The 20,553-nt window shown below is 47.2% G+C and overlaps 1 protein-coding gene across 2 annotated transcripts in view; it reads left to right on the plus strand.

The window, feature by feature from the left end:
* The window catches only part of POLD3 (DNA polymerase delta 3, accessory subunit), a 31,242-nt gene extending 11,272 nt beyond the window's left edge, over positions 1 to 19,970 (plus strand). Inside the window, exons 6-12 of one of the 2 annotated variants that reach the window (XM_057421185.1) lie at positions 1,268 to 1,532; positions 3,143 to 3,215; positions 6,016 to 6,178; positions 7,471 to 7,583; positions 13,830 to 13,927; positions 14,766 to 14,847; positions 19,662 to 19,970. In XM_057421185.1, coding sequence (XP_057277168.1) covers positions 1,268 to 1,532; positions 3,143 to 3,215; positions 6,016 to 6,178; positions 7,471 to 7,583; positions 13,830 to 13,927; positions 14,766 to 14,847; positions 19,662 to 19,864 — 997 coding nt within the window. In that variant the 3' untranslated portion in view covers positions 19,865 to 19,970. The remainder of the gene's footprint in view (positions 1 to 1,267; positions 1,533 to 3,142; positions 3,216 to 6,015; positions 6,179 to 7,470; positions 7,584 to 13,829; positions 13,928 to 14,765; positions 14,848 to 19,661) is intronic. The other variant, XM_057421186.1, reaches the window with a different exon arrangement.
* The last annotated feature ends 583 nt before the right edge of the window (positions 19,971 to 20,553 follow it).

Below are 20,553 nucleotides of genomic sequence, written 5' to 3' on the forward strand. Positions count from 1 at the left end.
TTGAATGTCAAGAGAGTGCTGCTGCAGCCTAAAAATGCTGTAGAGATGGTGTTGTTTTGTTAACACATCACAGTTCCTGCTCCTAGGAGAAGTGGATTGTCCATGTGAGCTGCTAACGCTGAGGCACAGAAATTAATTGGCAGAAGCCTGATTTAGTTCTTATGCAAATAAAGCCACACTATGCAATTCAGGGGGCTGGGAGGGCTCAGCCTCTGCCCTTTTTGTGGCATTTGTGTAGGAAATCTGGAAAACTTTGCCTGTGATTTGCACAGTGGGGAGTCAAAGTTAGTTATTTTTGGGTCCTGCTATTCCTGACTGTCAGCAAGTTGTAACTGTGAGCACGTTGTTTAGTTCCTGGAGCTCTGGAGCCCCAAACAGTCACACTTCAGACTGGTACAAGCTGAGATGTTTCTCTGTCTCCCAGTGATTACATGGTGATGACTTTATGTATCTAACTCTGAATGTCGCGTAGATCTATTACTAGTAGATCTGCTACTATTCAAGTAGTTCTGTTTTCAGTTGTGATTTATTTACCTGGCTGATGTGATTGTAGCTGCTTGTTGCCTCAGTAGTAGCCTGTCAATGCATCTGGAAGTAAAGGTTTTGGATCATCAGCCAGACATACAGTTTATGTTGTGAACTTTAGAGAGCAGAACCACTTCAGGAACAGAATGTAGTCTGCTCCATCCTGAACAGCTTGTTTAGCATTTGAATCATAGAATTATGGAATCATTTGGTTGGAAGGGACCTTAAAGCTCATCCAGTTCCAATCCCCTGCCACGGGCAGGGACCCCTTCCACTAGAGCAACTTGCTCCAAGCCCCTGTGTCCAACCTGGCCTTGAACACTGCCACTGATGGGGCAGCCACAGCTTCTCTGGGCACCCTGTGCCAGTGCCTCAGCACCCTCACGATAAGGAGTTTCTTCCTTATATCCAACCTGAGCTTCCACTGTTTCAGTTTGAACCCATCACCCCTTGTCCTATCACTGCAGTCCCTAATGAAGAGTCCCTCTCCAGCATCCTTTTAGCCCACTTCAGACACTGGAAGCTGAGTTTTAAAGCTCTGTCTCTTTGTGACAGCTTCAGCTGATCTCAGTAGAGGTCTCCATCCTCTCAATGTATGCCAGCCTTTCTTTCTTCTCCCATGCACAAACTAACCTACTCTTTTAACCATAACAAGAGAAGCCAGGACCAGAGAAGATGCTACCCGGCAGGAAAACAAGGTGAAAAGTAAGAAGCTAATTAAACTTGTCCCTCCATCCCACAGGTTTAGTGCCATTCGATGTGATGCTGCAGTCCCCAGGCCGGTGGTTGAAGTCGCTCCAGCGCAGACGTCTGTGCAGGATGGTTCCCAGACCAAAAGTGACAGGAGTGCTGCCAGTGTCCCTGCAGTCAATGGCCGTGGACCATCGAGTGCTAAACCAACCACACAGCAGCCCAAAGGGATCATGGGAATGTTTGCAGCAAAAGCAGCTTCCAAATCCCAGGACACAAATAAAGAAACTAAAGTGGAGTCTAAGGAAGCCCCAAGTGTAAGTTACCTCAGACTCTTTGGCAGCCCTCTGGGCTAATAGCTTTAATGAACCATGCTTTGAGCTTTGCTCTTACTCGACCTAAATAACCTTAACCACCGTAGCACAGCCTCAGCCCCTCCTTCTAGAGCTAAACTTGCTGTCCCCTGGGAGTGCTCAGTCAGTTTTGCAACTGTGTAGTACAAATGTGCCTTCTGTCAGTCATCTTGGGCAGAAACATGTTGTGCCAAGCTCTTGATCTATCCACAAGAGTAGATTTGCCATAATTCCTCATCCAGAGGAGGACATGAAGATGCTACGAGGGCTGGAGCAGCTCTGCTCTGGAGCCAGGATGAGAGAGTTGGGCTGGGTGAGCCTGGAGAAGAGAAGGCTCCTGAAGGCGAGACCTGAGAGCAGCTCCAGTGCCTAAAGGGGCTGCAGGAAAGCTGGAGAGGGGCTTGGGACAAGGGCCTGTAGGGCCAGGCCAAGGGGAATGGCTTGAACCTGCCCGAGGGGAGACTGAGCTGAGCTCTTAGGCAGAAGCTCTTCCCTGGGAGGGTGAATGGTTGAGCTTTAAAGTCTCTTCCAGACCAAACTGCTGTGTGATTTTGTAATATCATAGACACTTTGACATTCCTCCTTGAATGAGTATAAACCAGCACAGCTCCATTACTGAAACAGTTGTTCTGTTGTCCTCAGTTAGGCCAAGATATGCACCAGTTGAGGATCTTGCTCCTCTCCATTGTGCTTAAAAGGCTTTGTTTTGAGCAAGAAGTGCAATGTGAGAAGTCCAGGTCTTAAAAGCATCAAGGTGTTTAAACATGTGCTGTGAGGGAAGTTTCGGAGCTTGACCAGTGCAAGACTAAACTGTTTATCTTCTCCACTGCTGCTTTTTTCCAGGATAGGATTCCATTTTAATCAGTATAATTGTTTTTAAAGCAATATAGCCAGTAAATGGGGATTTAAATGGTAACATTCCCTGCATATGTTCTGCCTTTTTTTAATAACTGCTGAGTGCATTTTAGTTCATTTTTCTGATTTTTTATAGTGAATTTAGCTCTGGTGAAATACGTGTCTGAATATTTGGGGAACTTTAGTGTCTGGTTGCCTTTTTTTGCATGAAACTAAATGGGATGAGGAAGCCAGGCTTCCTTAGGTGGGTGTTTTGTGTATGTGATTTTTCACTGTGGTGGTGGCTCTCTTAGTGGAATTGAGCAGTGATATTTATTTCAGCAGAGCAGGGGACGTGCCAGAGGAGCTGGATAAAGTCTTCATGGTTTGGCCAATCTTTGTTCTTTCCTCTGTCAGTTACTGTGAATTGAGGCACTGATAGTTTGCAAAAAGAACAGTTCTTGCCTGGGATCTGACCCAAGTCCCAACCACTTATTTCAGTAACACTGTCAACCATCAGATGGGAATGTGCCCTAAGCTGCATTTGCAGGCCTTGCTAAGTAGTGAGTAACTTACTCATCTAGGATCTTCACATTCTCCTAAACAGACGCTGAAATCCAACACGCTGACCAGTCAACAAACTATATAGGTTTATTTTGCTTGTCCAGAAGCAGGGCTTTGCATTTTGAGGGCTTTGCTGTGTGAATAATTCCTGTGGTTACTCCTCTGTTTGCTTCTAGGTGTCTGCGACGAGCAGCAAACCACCAGCAAAGGGCAACATAATGAACAACTTCTTTGGAAAAGCTGCCATGAGTAAGTGCTTTAGAACGTGTATCTGTTTGCAGAAACTGGAGTTTGAAAGCTAAAAATCCTGAGGGATAGTGGAATTACAGCTTTCTTTTTAAAGCTGAGTAGCAATTAAAGATAACCAGTGTGTGAGCAGCAGGTTGAAGGAGGTGATCCTGTCTCTCTGCTCTGCTCTGCTGAGCCCCTACTTGCAGCACCGTGTGCAGTTCTGTTGTCCTCAACATCAGAAGGACATGGAGCTGTTGGAGCAAATCCAGAGGAGGCCACGAGGATGCTCAGGGGCTGGAGCAGCTCCTGTATGGAGCCAGGCTGAGAACGTTGGGGCTGTTGAGCCTGGAGAAGAGAAGCTGTGTGGAGACCTCAGAGCAGCTTCCAGTGTGTGAAGGGGGCTACAAGGATGCTGGGGAGGGACTCTTCATTAGGGACTACAGTGATAGGACAAGGGGTGACGGGTTCAAACTGAAACAGGGGAAATTCAGGTTAGATATAAGGAAGAAGTTCTTTATTAGGAGGGTGCTGAGGCACTGGCCCCAGGGTGCCCAGAGAAGTTGTGAATGCTCCATCTCTGGCAGTGTTCAAGGCCATGTTGGACAGAGCCTTGGGTGCCATGGTTTAGTGTGAGGTGTCCCTGCCCGTGGCAGGTGGTTGGAACTGGATAATCTCAAAGTTCTTTCCAACCTAAACCATTCCATGATTCTATGATTTCAGGTGTGTTGTTACACAGCTATGATGGGAGGCATAAAGAGAAAGGAGCGCAACTCTTCCTTCCCGCCCTTGCCCAGTCAAACTTGTTGGATTTTCTTTATATCCCTTCTTTCCTTACAGCTTTCCATACTATTCTTCTGCTCTTTTGGCCTCAGAGGGGTTAATACTTTTGCCTGCAGCTCTTAAGGCAAAAATTAAGAGTTTTAAGTGGAATTTTTCAGACAAAAAGCTTGCTGGATGCAGATCAATGGAAATGACATATTTGTGCAGCCTAACCCAGGAAGGCTTTTTCTGTGTGTGTGTGCAGAAGAAATCTGATTTAAAGTGAGTACTTCTGGCTGGAAGATTAGCTCTTGGCCCAGTGTTTGCCAAGACCTGTTATACAGGGCGCGTTAATGACGCTTGCTTTTCATCACAGACCACTGAGGAGTCTAGAGTTAGATGGAGGGTTAACTTCTTGCCTCAAAACTGAGGGTAAAATTGAAGAGTGGCCTTCCCTTTGAGCAGGGGTTCAGACTAGGTGGCCTCTGGAGCTACTTTCTGACTTAAATGATCCAAGTCTGAAGCAAATACCTTTTAAATAGACATTGGAAAAGGACTGTAGGACTTTGAAGAAAGATGCCCTTATAACAAGTACAAAAGGATTCAAAGAAGAGTTACTGGGAGGGAGTAAACAGCCAAGTTCACTTTCTAACAGCCCTCTGTCAGAGGTTGCAGGGTACAGTTCCAGCCCTGAACACACAAGACGCAGTACTGTTGGGCATCATTGAGTTCCTGTTTTATGTGGCTGAGGGAGCTGAGGACACAGTTACTACAATGAACTCAAGTAAATTCTTAAGGTCTAAGAAGAGCCCTGAACCAGAGTTCAGATGCTGGAACCCCAGCAGACTGCATGGTAAAGAAGACCCAGTGGTGATGGAGAAAGCTTTGTGAATGCATTCCCATGATTTCCAATGGGGTTCACTTTATGGAGCCCTGTCAGGGAGTGCTTCAAGGAAACTTGAGGTGGCTGCAGGGAAGGAGCAAACAGAGTAGAACTGGAAATTCTGATGTGTTTAGAAGAGAGAGGGTGATTCCAGGAGTAAGATTTATTCCCTGCGTGTAGTATGTCTGTCCTGGCATCAGAGATTTCACCCTTGCCAGAAAGTCCTGAGATAACAATAACTGGGTCCTTCAGCTTTCTGCTGTTGATCATAAATAAGAGAGCTGTCAGTCAAGCTCTGCTCCATAAGATATTTTCCCTTGCTCAATGAAGCAGGCGGCCTGGTTTCCAAGCAGTATCAGAAAGGCATTGGCATGAAGTCTCAGCCCTCTCAGCAGCCTCTGTTCTTACTAAGAACGTGGTTGATCTCCTTATTAAATACTTTTTCTTTGCTGGACATCTTGTGCTTTGGGTGCTGCAGGTTTCTGACGTGCCTGTTCTTTGTTTCTGGTGGGGTAGAGCTGCTGAGTGAAGCTCACAGACTGCCATCAGGTGCTGGTGTGCTGACAGCACCACCTATGAGGTGGATAAATATAGTATTTTGCTGTCTGCTCCCCCCTGCTATCTCTTTTGTGGTATTAGATTAAGCCTTTTGAAGCTGAATTGTCCTTATAGGCAGAAGAGGACGTTTCTTAATCACATTGGGGTTAGTGTAGAACAAGAAGCCATGGCTCTTACTGACAATACTATGTTATGTTACTGACAAGACTCTGATGTTATACAGGATGGGGACTGCACACACCTCTCCTTGCTATTCATCAGTCCAGATTCTCCAGTTTCCAGCCACTTTTGTGCTTGACTGAAGCTCTAATTTAGAAGAGAGCAACTGCTTATGGATCAGTTGCTCCCTTCTAAATCCTGGATGTGGCGTTATGCTAAAGAGGATGTCTAGAAGAGGGGCTCCCAAGCCTTCTGCAGTGCCTCAGGTCCTGGTGATTGTCAGGGCTTCTGCCTCTTAGCCCTCTTGTACAGAGTTTAACTGCTATGGCACACTTGGTTTTCTTAGGTTGTGCTGTCAGGAACAGCAGAACCAAGCTGGTAAATGGTTTTCTTTATCCCATCCTTTGTTGTCAGTCAAACTGAATGCCCAGTGTTCTTCTTGTAATGGCTTGTCCACAGATAAACTCAAAGTCAACTCTGTGCCTGAGCAGCCAAAGGAAGAGAAGGAAGTCATCACGCCTTCGGTTCCTGAAGCAGCACCAGAGTCATCCCTTAATACTGTTGTAGAGAAGCCTGGGAAGAAAACAGAACCTGCTAGAAATCAACAGAAGGACAAAAAAAGGTGGGTGACACCTCTCAGGATCCCTAAAGTCTGTTAACCCACTTGTTGATGGCTGCATGGAGCTGGCTGGTCACACAGTGCTGGCTCACCTCCTGTTTCCAGCTTCTAAATTGCATTAAACCAGGCTAAGATTGTCTCCCTTAGAATCCTCTCCTAATATTTCTTTTCCATTTAGTGCTGTAGATGCCTTGGGGCCATTTGTGCCGTTGCACATGGAAGGGGCACGGTCCAGGTAGTATTCAGTGGTGGCTTTCCATGAGGCAACCTCACGCTGTGAGGAGAGTTAACATAGACCTTGCAGGCAATCTGGGGGGGCTGGCAGGAGCACCTGTACTGCAGGGAAGGTAGTATATTCCCAAACTTATATGTACACAGCTTCCAGCACACAAAGTTCTGCTTGTTGATTTCCATAGCTCATGTAGTGCTGCTTTCAATGTCGCTGGTTTACTTTGGGCTGAGACTCCAAGTCAATTTGAAGTTGAGCCCTTTGTGTTTCATCCAACCCAAACTGAGAGAGACAAAAAATCATTACAGGCTGATGGCTCTCTGGTGGCCTATGAGTAATTAATTGGTGGTCTTGATCTGTTTCTAACTAAATAGGTAAGCACACCACCACCCAGCCCACCATCACAGCTAGTGCTCACTGGACTTCTTATTGCTAGTCTTAGTCAAGAAGCCAAGGGCCTGGAAAGCTGCGTGTTGGCAGTGGGATGTTGGGAAGGCCACTTGGGCTGTCCCAGCTCTAGGAGGCTACGTGGGCCTTTAGCCTCCAGGCTTGTTAGTCTGACACGTCTCGCCAACATTCAAAAGAAAGAAGCTCTTTTATTTCTCCAGTAGTCTTTAAAAATGGCTCCAGGATTCTGAGACACTACCTCATAGTCAGTCAGTGGCAAGCAGGCTGTCAAAAGAGCTTCTGAGAGATGCTGTTGGGGACATTAGTGTTTGGGAGCCTGAGCTATAAGAGACAAGATCAGAAAGGCTCTTTTGCCAGGGTGCTGTGGCCAAGCTAGGTGAGGTACTGGGCAAAACATGGGGCTAAAGAAATCCTTCTTGTTTTGGAGAACTGGGTATGGGTATGGGTGAGAGGCTTAAAAATGCTCCTGCACCTCTGCTTGATTGTATAGGTGAGTATTCTTCAGTGTGTGTGACGGTTTTAAGAGGTAGAGAGGTATTTGATGTCCTTGCTAGCAGTACTTCTGTCAGACACGTGCTCATCTAAACACACGTGATGCTTTGATGCACACGCAAGGGATAACACATTCATTCCTCTTTTTCCTTTCTTGTTATAGCAGTAAAATGAAGAGGGTGGACAAGTCGGATAATGAGGAAGAAAGAGAACCTGAAAATGTAAAGAAGAAAAGGAAGCGAATCAAACAGCTTCAGTCTGACAGCAGTGATGAGGAAGGTAAAAAAGATACAGAAACAACCAGGCATGGAGGTCAGGGGGCTGATTTTGACAGTATTTCTATCTAAATAGTAATAGTAATCTTTGACAGTATTACTATCTAAAGTGTTGGTTAGTGATTGAGGACTTGTAGTTTAGAGGACTGAAGGGTTTATAAGTCTTTAGGCCTTAGAGGATTGCCATTTCAAGGACTAAAGACCGTGCAAATGGCTGTAGCTTGAGCTGTCTGTTTATCTTGCCCTGCAAGCACTTGGGCATAGAGTTGAGATGCTGCAGTCATTCAGTCTTTGTTTTAGCTTAGCTCAGATCTGGCTGTCTCCTCACCAAGTGTGCTGCCAGTCACGCTGACGTGTGGGAAGGAGATTCTCAAATCTCTTGTGAAAGAGAGCGCGCCTTCCAGAGCTGTAGGACTGGTCATAACCAGTTTATCTGGTGAATAAACACTCACAAAGTGACCTCCCCCCTTCCCAGGGTCATTTTTAGTATCTTTATTCTGTCTGTTTATAGAAATGGGTTGGAAGAGAGCATTGGAAGTGAGGCATCCAAAAAAGCAAGATAATAGAGAAACTGGAGGCAAAGCAGTTGAGCCATATCCGATGCGACTCCGCGTCTCCTCGGTGGCTCTTGGCTTTGAGAGGAGAAGGGTGCCCAGAACGTCGCAAGATTTGGGTTTATAATGAGGAACAGCAGGGCTGGATTCCAAAGAATTTGGATAATTGAGGTGACAAATGCCGTTCAATACAGATAACTGGAAAAGAAGTTGGGATTGAGCTGGCGAGTATGTGTGAAATGGAGCAGTCATCCAGCAAACTGATCAGGAAAAGAATTTGGGGATCATTACAGGCAAATAATTGAAACCACCAGTTTGGTGTACAGCTTCCAGTCAAAAATAGGTGCAACATGAAATAGGTTGTGTTAGTGAGGAGGTGGCTCCAGCTGAAGCTGTTTGCTTATTCAGTGTGGCTACCAGATGAGAAACAACCCTGGAATGAAGAGAATCTGCAATACAAATTAGAGAGGTGAATACTGTTGGATGTCATAGCAGCCTCCATGTCACCTTAGGCCTATTTTCATGGGTTCTTTGCTGCCCAGCAGAATTTCAAGTGATCTCTGTCATCAGGCATCCATCACTGCTCGGGCTATCCCACAGGATGATAAATCTCTCGGGAAGCTGTTCTTCATGATTAGCCTTAATTTCATCACATTCCTGTGTGCAGCTCCTTGTTTGGCCATGAAAAAAAAGTATATATGCCCACACTCTTTGGTATTTATTTCTTTAAATGTTTGTAAGCTATTATCCAGTCTTTCCATTTACTCATCACTCAGCCTCCTGACAAGCTGTGGTGTTTAGCTCTGAAGAGGGAAGATTGAAATCAGCTCCTTTGGCCACTGAAAGCACCGCTTCTTGCTGGGCTGGAATCTCTCAGCTCGTTGGCTCTTCACTAACAGGAGTGGGCAGAAATGAGGCTGGTTTGGGTTGAAGGGATCTTAAAGCTCATCCAGCTCCAAGCCCTGCCACAGGCAGGGACCCCTTCCACTGGAGCAGCTTGCTCCAAGCCCCTGTGTCCAACCTGGCCTTGAACACTGCCAGGGATGGGGCAGCCACAGCTTCTCTGGGCACCCTGTGCCAGCGCCTCAGCACCCTCCCAGGGAAGAGCTTCTGCCTAAGAGCTCAGCTCAGTCTACCTAGTCTAATATAATAATACCTGATTCTAATCTTGAAGTGCAAAGGCTTCTTGGTTCAGTCTTCCTTGCTCTGCTGTGAGTTGGGGACCCTCTGCCTCCTGTGTTGATGGCAGTGGTCTGAGCACACAGTCTGCTTTACTTACCTATTTCTCTCTAGCTCCTGAGACTAAAAACAGTGCTCTATGACTGTTCTAAATTGAGGAGCTCTTTCTGTAGAACCCTAGAATCTCAGGTTGAAAGGCACCTACCTCAAGGATCATCTGGTCCAGCCTTTTAGGGCAAAGCATGACCTGCAGAGAATACTGCAAACTCCTGCTTGCTGCATATCCACTTTTGGATATTAGAGCTCTTGTCTCTTGTTGAATATTCACCTTTAGCATGTGCTGAATAGTTAATACCTTTGGATGTGGTGCCTTCTGCTTTAATATATTCCAAGGTATGCTCCAAAGTCTGTGTGTGTACTCCTACCTGAGTGCCTGCAGTAGGTCTGTTTAGGTGTTGTGCCTTGTTTCATTTGTGCTCTTAAGTGTGAGTTAACTGGATTTGCGATTAGAAGCCATCAGTCTGGTCCTCTAGTCAGGTTGGGAGCCCGTGTGTCTTAACTGTCCTCATTCAGAGTAGCTTTAGGCATTGAGAGCAGGACAAGTAAGGCCACTCACTCAGTCATCTGTTAAATTGGCTTTTGATTTACTCCTGTTTAACCCACTGGAGATGCAGGCAGAAGGTTTGACTTTCCATTTGGAGAGCTGCTCTTGCTCCTCCTGCATCATGCATAGTCCTCTTTGTTCTCTCCATTTTGTGGAGCTTTGTGTTGTGGATTAGAATTGGAAATGTATGCAAATTATAGTTTAGACATACAAATTTGTGTATTATTGATTAGCTTAGTGCTATTCCCTTTTAAAAGGGAAAGATGGGAATCAAGAGAGCTTCTCCGTTCTTCCTTTTCAAGCTAATGGCTATTTAAACCACCCTGACAAGGTCCATGTTCAGCCCTTTGGTTCTGCAGCTTGCCCTTCTAAATCCAGCTGGATGAAAGGAGATAGTTTTGAGTTCTTTGAAATACTCATACAGAATCCAAGCTGATAATATTCCATTCAGTATTCAAATACAAGGATGTAAGTAACAAATAATTAAATACATATATATATATATATATATATATAGCAGCTGGGATTTAAGAGCTTTTATCCTTGGGAAGGTTGGAGCTGGTTTCTCCAGAGAGCAGGGTCAATTTTAATCAGCATCAATGAGGAAAATGGGGCCTGGAGTGACATTGTTCCATGCTGCATCCCAGTGGGAGCAGGGAGGAAGGCACCATATGCTGCACAGCATTTGGGAATCGCTGCCGGACAGGGCACGGTGCATCCACCACCTGCATAAACACCCCCCAGATGATCAAGGGGTAAGTTTTAAATATGCAAGATGCAATATGGGAAGCTGTACCCCCAGGGTGGGATCAAAGGCCAAGAGTGTGGCTGCTGCTGCTGCTAACCTGGCTGACCTCCACTGGAAGCAGAGGAGGAGGAGGAGAAGGAGGCATGGCCTTAGGCAGGGGTGCAGCTGCAGATAGGTGATGCTTGTCTACAGCCACTGCTGCGACTGAACTGTGTTCAGACAGGGCTCTACCTGGGAAACTACAAGTAAGAACCCTGCCCTTTTTCAGGAAGATTTAGCCCCATTTTGTGGGTTTGAAACAACTGATGATCAAATGCTGCGAGGGCTGGAGCAGCTCTGCTCTGGAGCCAGGCTGAGAGAGCTGGGCTGGGGCAGCCTGGAGAAGAGAAGGCTCCTGAAGGGGAGACCTGAGAGCCGCTCCAGTGCCTGAAGGGGCTGCAGGAAAGCTGGAGAGGGGCTTGGGACAAGGGCCTGTAGGGCCAGGCCAAGGGGAATGGCTTTAACCTGCCCGAGGGGAGACTGAGCTGAGCTCTTAGGCAGAAGCTCTTCCCTGGGAGGGTGCTGAGGCGCTGGCACAGGGTGCCCAGAGAAGCTGTGGCTGCCCCATCCCTGGCAGTGTTCAAGGCCAGGTTGGACACAGGGGCTTGGAGCAAGCTGCTCTAGGGGAAGGGGTCCCTGCCCGTGGCAGGGGTTGGAGCTGGAGGAGCTTTAAGATCCCTTCAACCCAAACCAGTCCGGGATTCCATGATGTGAAGCACTGTATGGCTGTATTTATATCAGGGCAGGTCTTTTGCATCGTTCTATATTAGTCTGCTCTTTATATACTGAATGTAGCCCAAAATAAGCTCTTCTTACACGAGTGTCAGCACATTGTACCGAGTTGAATATACAGAGAGGGCATAAGGCACAATCCTCCCCATTTAAATGATTTTTCATTAAAAAGTTATATTGGTATGAGGGTGCCTTAGTCACTGCAGGTTGTTTTGCTTCCAGTGCCAGAATAAACTACACAAGTGTGTCCACAGAGGACAGGAGGGTTTGGCAGCTCCAGCTATACCAACACAGGCAGCGTTTCACAGTGTTGACAAGTGTTTTACAGCCACTTTGGAGGGTGATTTCAGTGGCACTGTAACCTCCACACTCGCTCTGTTTCGCAGAGCAGCAGCAGCAGCCCTAAAGCTTCTCACAGTTTTTTTTCCAGGCAGGGTCAGAGCAGGCTGAACAAAGCCAGGATTTACATCTTTGGGACATCCAATTGCCCAACTTGTATCCATTTCATGCAGCTGTTGCTGTTGAGTAAACTGTGGGCAGCAGCTAGAGGTTGACTCAGGAGTTAGCACATGTCAGAGGGCTGTGTTGGCTAGGAGAGGATAATAAAGGGATAGAGAAGCAGCTTGGTGGTAGTCCGAAACACTCTGACGTGGGGAGAAGGTGCCTTCTCCCTGCCAAAAGCTGGGGGTGCTTGTTTGAAGGAGGCTGAAAACAAAGCCTAAATCTGCCCCCAGTGAGCTGACACACTGCAGGTACCTTCAGCAGCCTCTGCTTGTGTGCAGCAAGCTGCTTTTCACCCCTTTTAGCCCTTCAAGCTGCTTTCAGATTGGTGTGGCTGGCTGAGCAGCAGGTTTGGTGCAGTGCAATATGTGCTCTTTCCAGCCTCCAGTTTCTGAGAGCCTGCTAAACAGGGGGAATTTTGAGTTCCCTGCAGCTCCTGGGCTGCAGTTCCTGCCTGCTCCAGCAGTTAACACCTTAGAGCTGATCCCTTGTTTGGTGTTTTATCCTCGCGCAGCTGCCAGCCCCAGCTCTCTGGAGCAAGGTGGAATACCGAGTCATGTTATCCCTCTCTGTTTGCATTTCTGTGCCTTGCTTACTGAAGTAGTTATGAGGCTGAGCCCTTGTTTGAAGAATGTCATTTATTATTTAGCCTTGGCAGCCAAGCACTGTTTCACTTGAGCCCTTCTTAACCTCTGAAGGTCACTTGGCCCTTTGCCTGGCCAACAGTCATAACTCTTAACACTGACCTAATCACTTGGGACAGCCACGGATCCAGAATTCCTGTTACAACAACGGGATGAATGCAGGGCTGCAGCCAGTGGAGCTGGGAGCAGAAGCCAAGCAGGCACCCTGACCTCCCATCCAGCCACATCGGTGCTGTGCTTAAGCAATAGGTCAGATGAGGAGTTTCTCCCCCCCCCCCCCATTCTTAGCTCTGCCCCACACTTGAGGACCTCCATGGCAGTGTTTCTCCCCTTGATTTGGAGAGGATTTCTTAAAGCCACTGTGCTGCATGGTGCAAGGTGCTGCTCCTTGCCCTGCACTGGTTTTCCTTTCCCATGAGGGCTCTGTCCCCCTGCCAGCCCCACAGAAGAATGACCCTGACTTTCCCCTTTATGAGCCTCACTAAGGCTCTGTTTGACGTTGCTGGTAGAAGCTCCAGACCTGGTTTTGCTCTTTATGAAGTGGCCTTGACTATTTCAGCCACTTTTGGCATTAAAATGATTCCACTCTGTCCTTGCACCCAGAGGAGAGCACAGCACAGATGACGGCACAGGAGAGAATGGGCTTAGTTTTTGGGGGTGGTTTGGTTGCCAACCAAAGGTTGAGGTGTCTCTTAGTGATCTTTTAGGATGGGTGATACTATTATTACACTTAATTCTTGGATTAAGGTAGTTCCAAGCTAATAGCATGGATTGTCTGGGGTGTGTAGCACCATCAATAACTGTTTTAGTGATGGGGGAGAGGTAGAGAAACTGAGGTCAACCAGTGATTGGGAATATGTAGCCTTAAACCCAGACTCCTTCAATCTCTAAACAAGTTCCAGTCCATCTTTTCAATGAGCAAGTGAAAAACATGGCTAAAACCTGCCAGTTTAAGGTTTCATTTGGAGGAATGGATTTTTGGCTTACCAAAATCCCAAATGCGCTTCTCCCATCCTATCCCACCCTCCTTCCTGTGGGAGCTGCAGCACATAGCACCGGGGGAGCCATCTGGCTGGGGGCTGACCACTCCAGACAACTTGTCCTGACTTGAATTAAACAAACCTGAGTGAGAACTTGTAAACCTTGATCTAAATATAAGTTACAAGCAATTGCTCAGAGTTAAATGATATTAGTTAAGACAGAGGGGTAGCATTAGCCCTGGGTGCTACCACAATGTTCATCTTCTTAGCAGGTATCCCACCACCTCCTACACCTGAGGAAGAGAAACCTCCATCTCCACCTCCCGTACCTACCCTAAAAACTGAACTGGAGCCTGCATCCACAGAGGTAAGAGCGTGTTAGTGATGAGCTTCTGGTTTGATCTCACTCGATGGGCATTACCCAGCCACTTTTAAGATGCTGAAGGGGAAGTCCTGTTTCCCTGTCAAGCCCATCACATCATCCTGCTTGAAAGAATACATCACATTCACCAGTTCACTCATTTTCTCGCTGTTGTTTAAACTCTGACTTTTCTGCTGTCATAAGCAGGTTTCTATTTTCTTCCCTTTTCCCCTCCTAACAGTTCTATGAATTGTGGCTCATATTTCAACACTTTTCCCTCTGAATCTTGGCCTTGGGAGCCAGGGCAGGGCCAGAAATGAAACCAGAGACTCTTGGTATCCAATCTTCTATCACAAGAAAGCTGCTGCCTAAGGGGGTGGGCTGGAATTGGCAAGAAGTTAACCTCTAAGCAGAGAAAATACACGTAGGTTTACTGAGGGTGCAACTGTGTCACATCAGTTGTGGTGTCTTGCACAGCTTGTTGCTTCCTCATTCCTCAGAGGTTTGATGGGACAACCCTGGTGCCACCTTCTCATGTAACTAAAACATGTTTCAAGCTGTCACATGGCTCAGAAGAGGAATGTGCCCCTATGCTGGCACAGGGGAAGGTTTAAGGTCTCATTTCATTTGTGTTTTCTCTCTGACATTTGTCCTGGTGGGATGGAGGGAGTTGTGGCATCATCAAAAGTGAGACTGGGATATCCAGGGAAGAGACAGGTTTAGTTCTCAGATCATGGTCAGCTTCATGAGGGGCACCATATTGCACACCCAGGGGTGAAGCTTTTTCTAATCTGTGCATGGGGATTTAACTCTTGGTATCTCACAATACCTCAATGTCCCTCAGGTTTCAGCTGGAGGGAGGAAGAGGAAACGGAAGCGTGTGCTGAAATCCAAGATGTTCATTGATGATGAAGAAGGCTGCATGGGTAAGCTCTCTTCTACACCACAGTGGAACTATACTGAAGATGTGCTAAAGGTGTTTAAAGGCCAGCCTCTCCCAGGCTCAGAAAGAGGTTCACAAAATCACTTTGCTGTTCCACTTCAACCTCATGCTGCAAGATCGAGATAACTGCCCTTTTGGTGAAGGCCTGCACAGGGAGTTATGGAGCTGGAGCTGAATCCTGACTCGTTGATTACCAAAAGCATATGTCAAAAAGAGTGTGAGCAGCAGTGGAGAGAGGAGATTCTCCCCCTCTGCTGCGCTCTGGGGAGACCCCCCCGCAGTCCTGATCCAGCTCTGGGACAGCAGCACAAGAGGGACGTGGAGCTGCTGGAGTGAGGCCAGAGGAGGCCACGGAGCTGGTGCTCTGTGTTCAAGGCCAGGTTGGACACAGGGGCTTGCAGCAAGCTGCTCCAGTGGAAGGGGTCCCTGGCCGTGGCAGGGGATGGAGCTGGAGGAGCTTTAAGGTCCTTTCCAACCCAAACCATTCCATGATTCACAGTTTTTCTTTCACTTCTCCTTTCCCTCCTGCCACCATAAGCACCTCCTTCATTTGCTCTCCAAAGCTACAAGCTGTTAAAGGTGATGCAGAGAGAGGTCCAAGTTTTGGGGTAGATTTTGGCTGTTATCAGTTTGGTTTGATGATTTTGAGTATTTTGGGGGGAGTGGGGTGGGTTTTATGTTTGGTTTTATTCTCTTCATTCGGGGATACATCCAAAGCTGTGCAGCAGGCCTTGGTTATATGTTAATATAAACGTTAAGTATCCCAGATAAGGAATAAGTTGGAGCTTAAATCCTCAAGAGGGTTTCTGTTTCTGATAAGGACAGCTCTGCTTTCAGGAGGGGAGAGACCCTCTACATAAGTACTGAGAGCCAAAGGCTTTGAATTCCAGCCCCACTGGACCCTGCTTCCTCCTGTGAGCAGGGGAAAGCTGCGCATCACCCCTGCGCTTTCCTCCTCTGTGTCCTGACACTGAAGCAGAGCTGCAGGAATTCAAAGTCTATTATTTAAAGGCTAAAAAACGTTAAGAGGGTGGAATGTGTTTTTGTCAGCTGAATTGTATGGGATGCTTCATGTTCTCCAGCCTTGCTGATGTCAGGGGAGCTCAGCCAGTCCTAGGAGAAGATCTGTTGCTGTCACACAGGTTTGTCATTGTGCATGAGCATAGAAAGGCACAGACTTGCTTGGCCCAGGTTTGGAGCTGCCTGGACGTGAGTCAGCTTGTGTCTGTTTGCACCTATCTGTGTAGTTGTATCTTCTGTTTCCCATTAACTTTGTGTGTCTCCTTTAAAGAAACACTATGTTGGTAAGTGAAATCTCAAATCCTGGAGTTGTGTCCAAGAGTTGGCCTTGCACAAAGCTATTGAGTGCCTTGGCTGGTTGTGTTATGGGGTGTTTTGCTCTCCCACCCCAGATAGAGCCATTAAAACACTTGGAAGGAAAATAGAAAGCATTATGTGAGGAGTGGAGTTGATCGAGCTCTGCATCCAGGGCTTGCAGGAATGACTGTTCCGGGTTCAGCTTCCAGCAAGGAGTGCTCTTCTCTTTCTTTCCAGCCTTTCCCAAACATACCAGTGCTGGGAATATCGCCTGCCTTTCCCTTCTTCTCATTCCCAAGTTATTTAATAGCCTCTTGTGAAATCCAGGCCTTTAGTTTTACAGTCCTATCTACTACCATTATCTGAGAAGGGAAATGCAAGCCCCTGGTGTGCTTTGGGAGACAGATCCTCTGGGATAGAGGGGGTGGATGGAGCTGGGAAACTGAGGAAATGGGTAAGGAAGAGGGGCTGCTTTCCATACTAAATCCCTACCAGTCTCTTGCACAGAACTTGCTGTCTGGTTCTTGTCCAGTTTCTCTCCTCCCCTCCCTTTCCCACCCTTTCCATGCACAGGTCTAATCATTGGAAGGGTAAATACCTCGCAGATCTCTCAGGTTAAAGTAAATTGTTGTTATTCTTTGCAATATAGGGGGTTCTTTCCCCCCTCTCCCTGTTGTCTTCCTAAACAAGGACTAGGTTTTAAGAGATGTTAAATCCTAGCGTTAGGATTAGGCTGTACTTGAAATTTCTCCATGATTTTAAGAGCTCATTTTCACAACATCTGCAATAGCAAGGAATTGGTGTCAAAAAGCAAAACTAACTTAGGGATTAGCCCTGAGGGGAATTGAGCAATTAAAGTATCTGTGGGGTTAAGAACAGGACTTGTACCAAGTGGGACTCTTATCAGTCGAATGTCTGCCCTTAGTATATAGCAAAGGGGAACTGCTGAGAGTTAAGCTGCTGCATTTTCTACCTTGCACTTCCTAAAACTAGAAAGGATAGAATCACAGAATGGTTTGGGTTGGAAGGGACCTTAAAGCTCCTCCAGTTCCAACCCCTGCCACGGGCAGGGACCCCTTCCACTAGAGCAGCTTGCTCCAAGCCCCTGTGTCCAACCTGCCCTTGAACACTGCCAGGGATGGGGCAGCCACAGCTTCTCTGGGCACCCTGTGCCAGCGCCTCAGCACCCTCACAGGGAAGAGCTTCTGCCTAAGAGCTCAGCTCAGTCTCCCCTCTGGCAGGTTAAAGCCATTCCCCTTGGCCTGGCCCTACAGGCCCTTGTCCCAAGCCCCTCTCCAGCTTTCCTGCAGCCCCTTCAGGCACTGGAGCTGCTCTCAGGTCTCCCCTTCAGGAGCCTTCTCTTCTCCAGGCTGCCCCAGCCCAGCTCTCTCAGCCTGGCTCCAGAGCAGAGCTGCTCCAGCCCTCGTAGCATCTCCATGGCCTCCTCTGAGCTTGTTCCGATAGCTCCACATGCCTTTTGTATTGCTGCCCCCAGAGCTGAATGTAACAGCTGAAAGGCAGCATCTACATTTAAAAAGCAAGAAAATTGAGGTCCTACAATCCAGAAGCAGCTCCATGGACTTGTAAATTGAAATATGTATCTATGTATATTGTAGGTAAATCTGTCTTATGGCACCAGTTTAAGTTAAGAACTCGTGTAGTTTGAGTTACCACTGATTTAGTGAGTCTGGCTCTGAGCTGAGCATCAATATCTGTCTGCATGCCCGTATCTGCTGCAGATACAGAGTTGGACTTCAGCTGAGAGAGCAGTGAAAGAAAGTTGATTTAAACTGTGTTATCTTGCAATTGGAGGGGATTCAGTGCACGCATTTGGACTTAGCAGTGATTACTGACAGGGGTGACAGCCTGATAACTTTATAAAGCTCAGTAGTGGCCAGTGCAGTTAAAGCTGCTCACTGAAACCCCCTTGCCTCTGAAGAGGGGTTAGTTTGGGTTTCCAGTCCCTGTTTAAGCATCTGCTAGCACTGCCGTGCAGGGCTTCATACCATTCCTCTTCCCAGTCTCTGGTTACGTAGAAAACCTACTTTGATTTGATGCATTAATACAAGTGAAAGCCAGATTCCCAGAAGAAGGGAAGTTGGGACATCTGTTTAAAGAAATAGAGTTGCTAAAGAAAAATGGTTTGCTAGAGGAATCCCAGAGCACTGCTGGGAAAGCTGATACAACAACATTTACTAGTGTCTAACCATGGCTTTCATCAGCAGAGCTGACTCCACTTTAATATCCGTGAGCCTTGCTTTATATCCCTTAGCTTTCCATCCCTGGATGCTGACAGCGGTGAGCTGGCAATCCCCTTCAGAGCCCTTGATTTCACTCATGGGTTTGGATTTATTGGGGTTTTTAAGGGATTTCTTTCTGGGTGCCCACCTTTCTAGAAAGCAACTGCCCCCAAGGTTTTGTACTGCTTTATCTATGTTTGCTTCAAGCTTCCCTGACCATCTGAGGTGCTGGTGAGGGAATTCTGGGCCTCTCTTTGGGTTGTCTCATCTGGACTTTAGGGCAATCTGATTGTTGTGGTCCCTGTGGAAATCAGACCAACTCGGAATGGTGCTTTTTAACTATAAAATAGACATTCCATCATCTGCAATTCTGCTCACCTTCAGATTCATCACTTTCTGATGGCTGCTTGTCAGTTGATGGTCTTCAGTAGAGTTGGGCCTTGCTTCTAAGAAGAGGGCAACACTTGAATAGATTTGGAAAGGGAACTGTTCTCCTGAGGGCCCTTCCCAGTAGGGAGCCTTGGGCTGCTGCTCTTGAAGGCCTGCATGTGGCATATATGTGTGTGGTGACATCAAGCCATTTGGAAAGAGCTGGCTGACACTTGAAAAGAGAAGGTTCCTTAAGGGGAGACCTTAGAGCAGCTCCAGTGCCTAAAGGGGCTGCAGGAAACCCAGAGAGGGGCTTGGGACAAGGGCCTGTAGGGCCAGGCCAAGGGGAATGGCTTGAACCTGCCCGAGGGGAGACTGAGCTGAGCTCTTAGGCAGAAGCTCTTCCCTGGGAGGGTGCTGAGGCGCTGGCACAGGGTGCCCAGAGAAGCTGTGGCTGCCCCATCCCTGGCAGTGTTCAAGGCCAGGTTGGACACAGGGGCTTGGAGCAAGCTGCTCCAGTGGAAGGGGTCCCTGCCTGCAGCAGGGGTTGGAGCTGGAGGAGCTTCAAGGTTCTTTCTAATCCAGACCATTGCATGTTCTGTGATTAAAGCTCCTGAGTCATTAACCTGCCATCTTACACTGAAGAAAGAGGGGAAGCGGTTTGAGTCAGTGCATGCAAAGCCCATCCAGTCATCTGGATCTCCTGCGTGACCTTGAGCAACGCACTGAATTCCTGTATCTGACACATTCTCCTTGAGCCCCAAATGCTCACTTCCAGAAAGGCTCATTTCCTCCCCTGCAGCAGGGAGGTCTCTGCTCTCTGGTACAGAGGCTTAACCACCATCATCTGTTCTTCTTCTCTCTTAACCAGTGACTGAGAAGGTTTATGAGAGCGAATCCTGCACAGATAGCGACGATGACTTCAAGACCAAGCCACCCGCTGCACCCAAACAGCCTGTGCTGCCTCTGAAGAAAGAACCAAAAGAAGAAAGGAAGAACGTGAAGAAAGGGGTGGCTGCTGCCAGCAGAGCCAGCAAGCAGGTCTCCATCATGGGCTTTTTCCAGAAGAAATGAACTGGGTCTTTCTCCTGGTCCTCTTGGGACCGTTGCTGTTCTTGTGCAGCGTTCTGCAAGCTGCTGCAGGGGACGAGGACGACATGCAATCTTCACTTACGTAAGATATCTTGCTTACTGTGTAAGTAAGCCCTCTGGACTAGATTTTGTATCAGAGAAAAGTGTAATTCCTCACTGCAGTAACTTGAATCCTCTTTACTGAGTGTGGGAAGCACCAGTTAGAAGCAAAATCTAGAGGAACTCTTGAAAGACTCCCCATTTATCCCATTAAAATCTTACGCTTTTTTAATAATGGCCTTTTACCTGCTTGGTGCTGAGGCCTCTTCCACAGTGGAGCAAAACAAAGAGTTGAGTTGTGGCATTCTTTTCCCCCTTCTTTTTTACACCCCCAGTTCTCCAGATTGATGTAAATGGTCACATTGGTTCGAAGCTGTAACGTAACCGGTCTTGAGACATACCCACAAATACTGAACATCTGCTTCAGCTTTAACTGAATGAAATGAACTTGATTTTCCCCTAAAGACTGGTAAATAGTTTTTGCTCTGCCTTTCATAATCTTTTTTTGGACAAAGCAGCCCATATAAAACTCTCTTACTCTTTTCTTCCTTGAACGCATCCTCTGTAAACTGCTCAGATGCCTAATTATAGACCCGGGACACTGTTGGTGCTCTGTGTCTGCAAAAACATCT

Source organism: Pezoporus wallicus, unplaced genomic scaffold, assembly GCF_028554395.1.
Source record: "Pezoporus wallicus isolate ANWC-B61680 ecotype Strahan unplaced genomic scaffold, APGP_CSIRO_Pwel_v1 contig_8372, whole genome shotgun sequence".
Lineage (NCBI taxonomy): Eukaryota > Metazoa > Chordata > Aves > Psittaciformes > Psittacidae > Pezoporus > Pezoporus wallicus.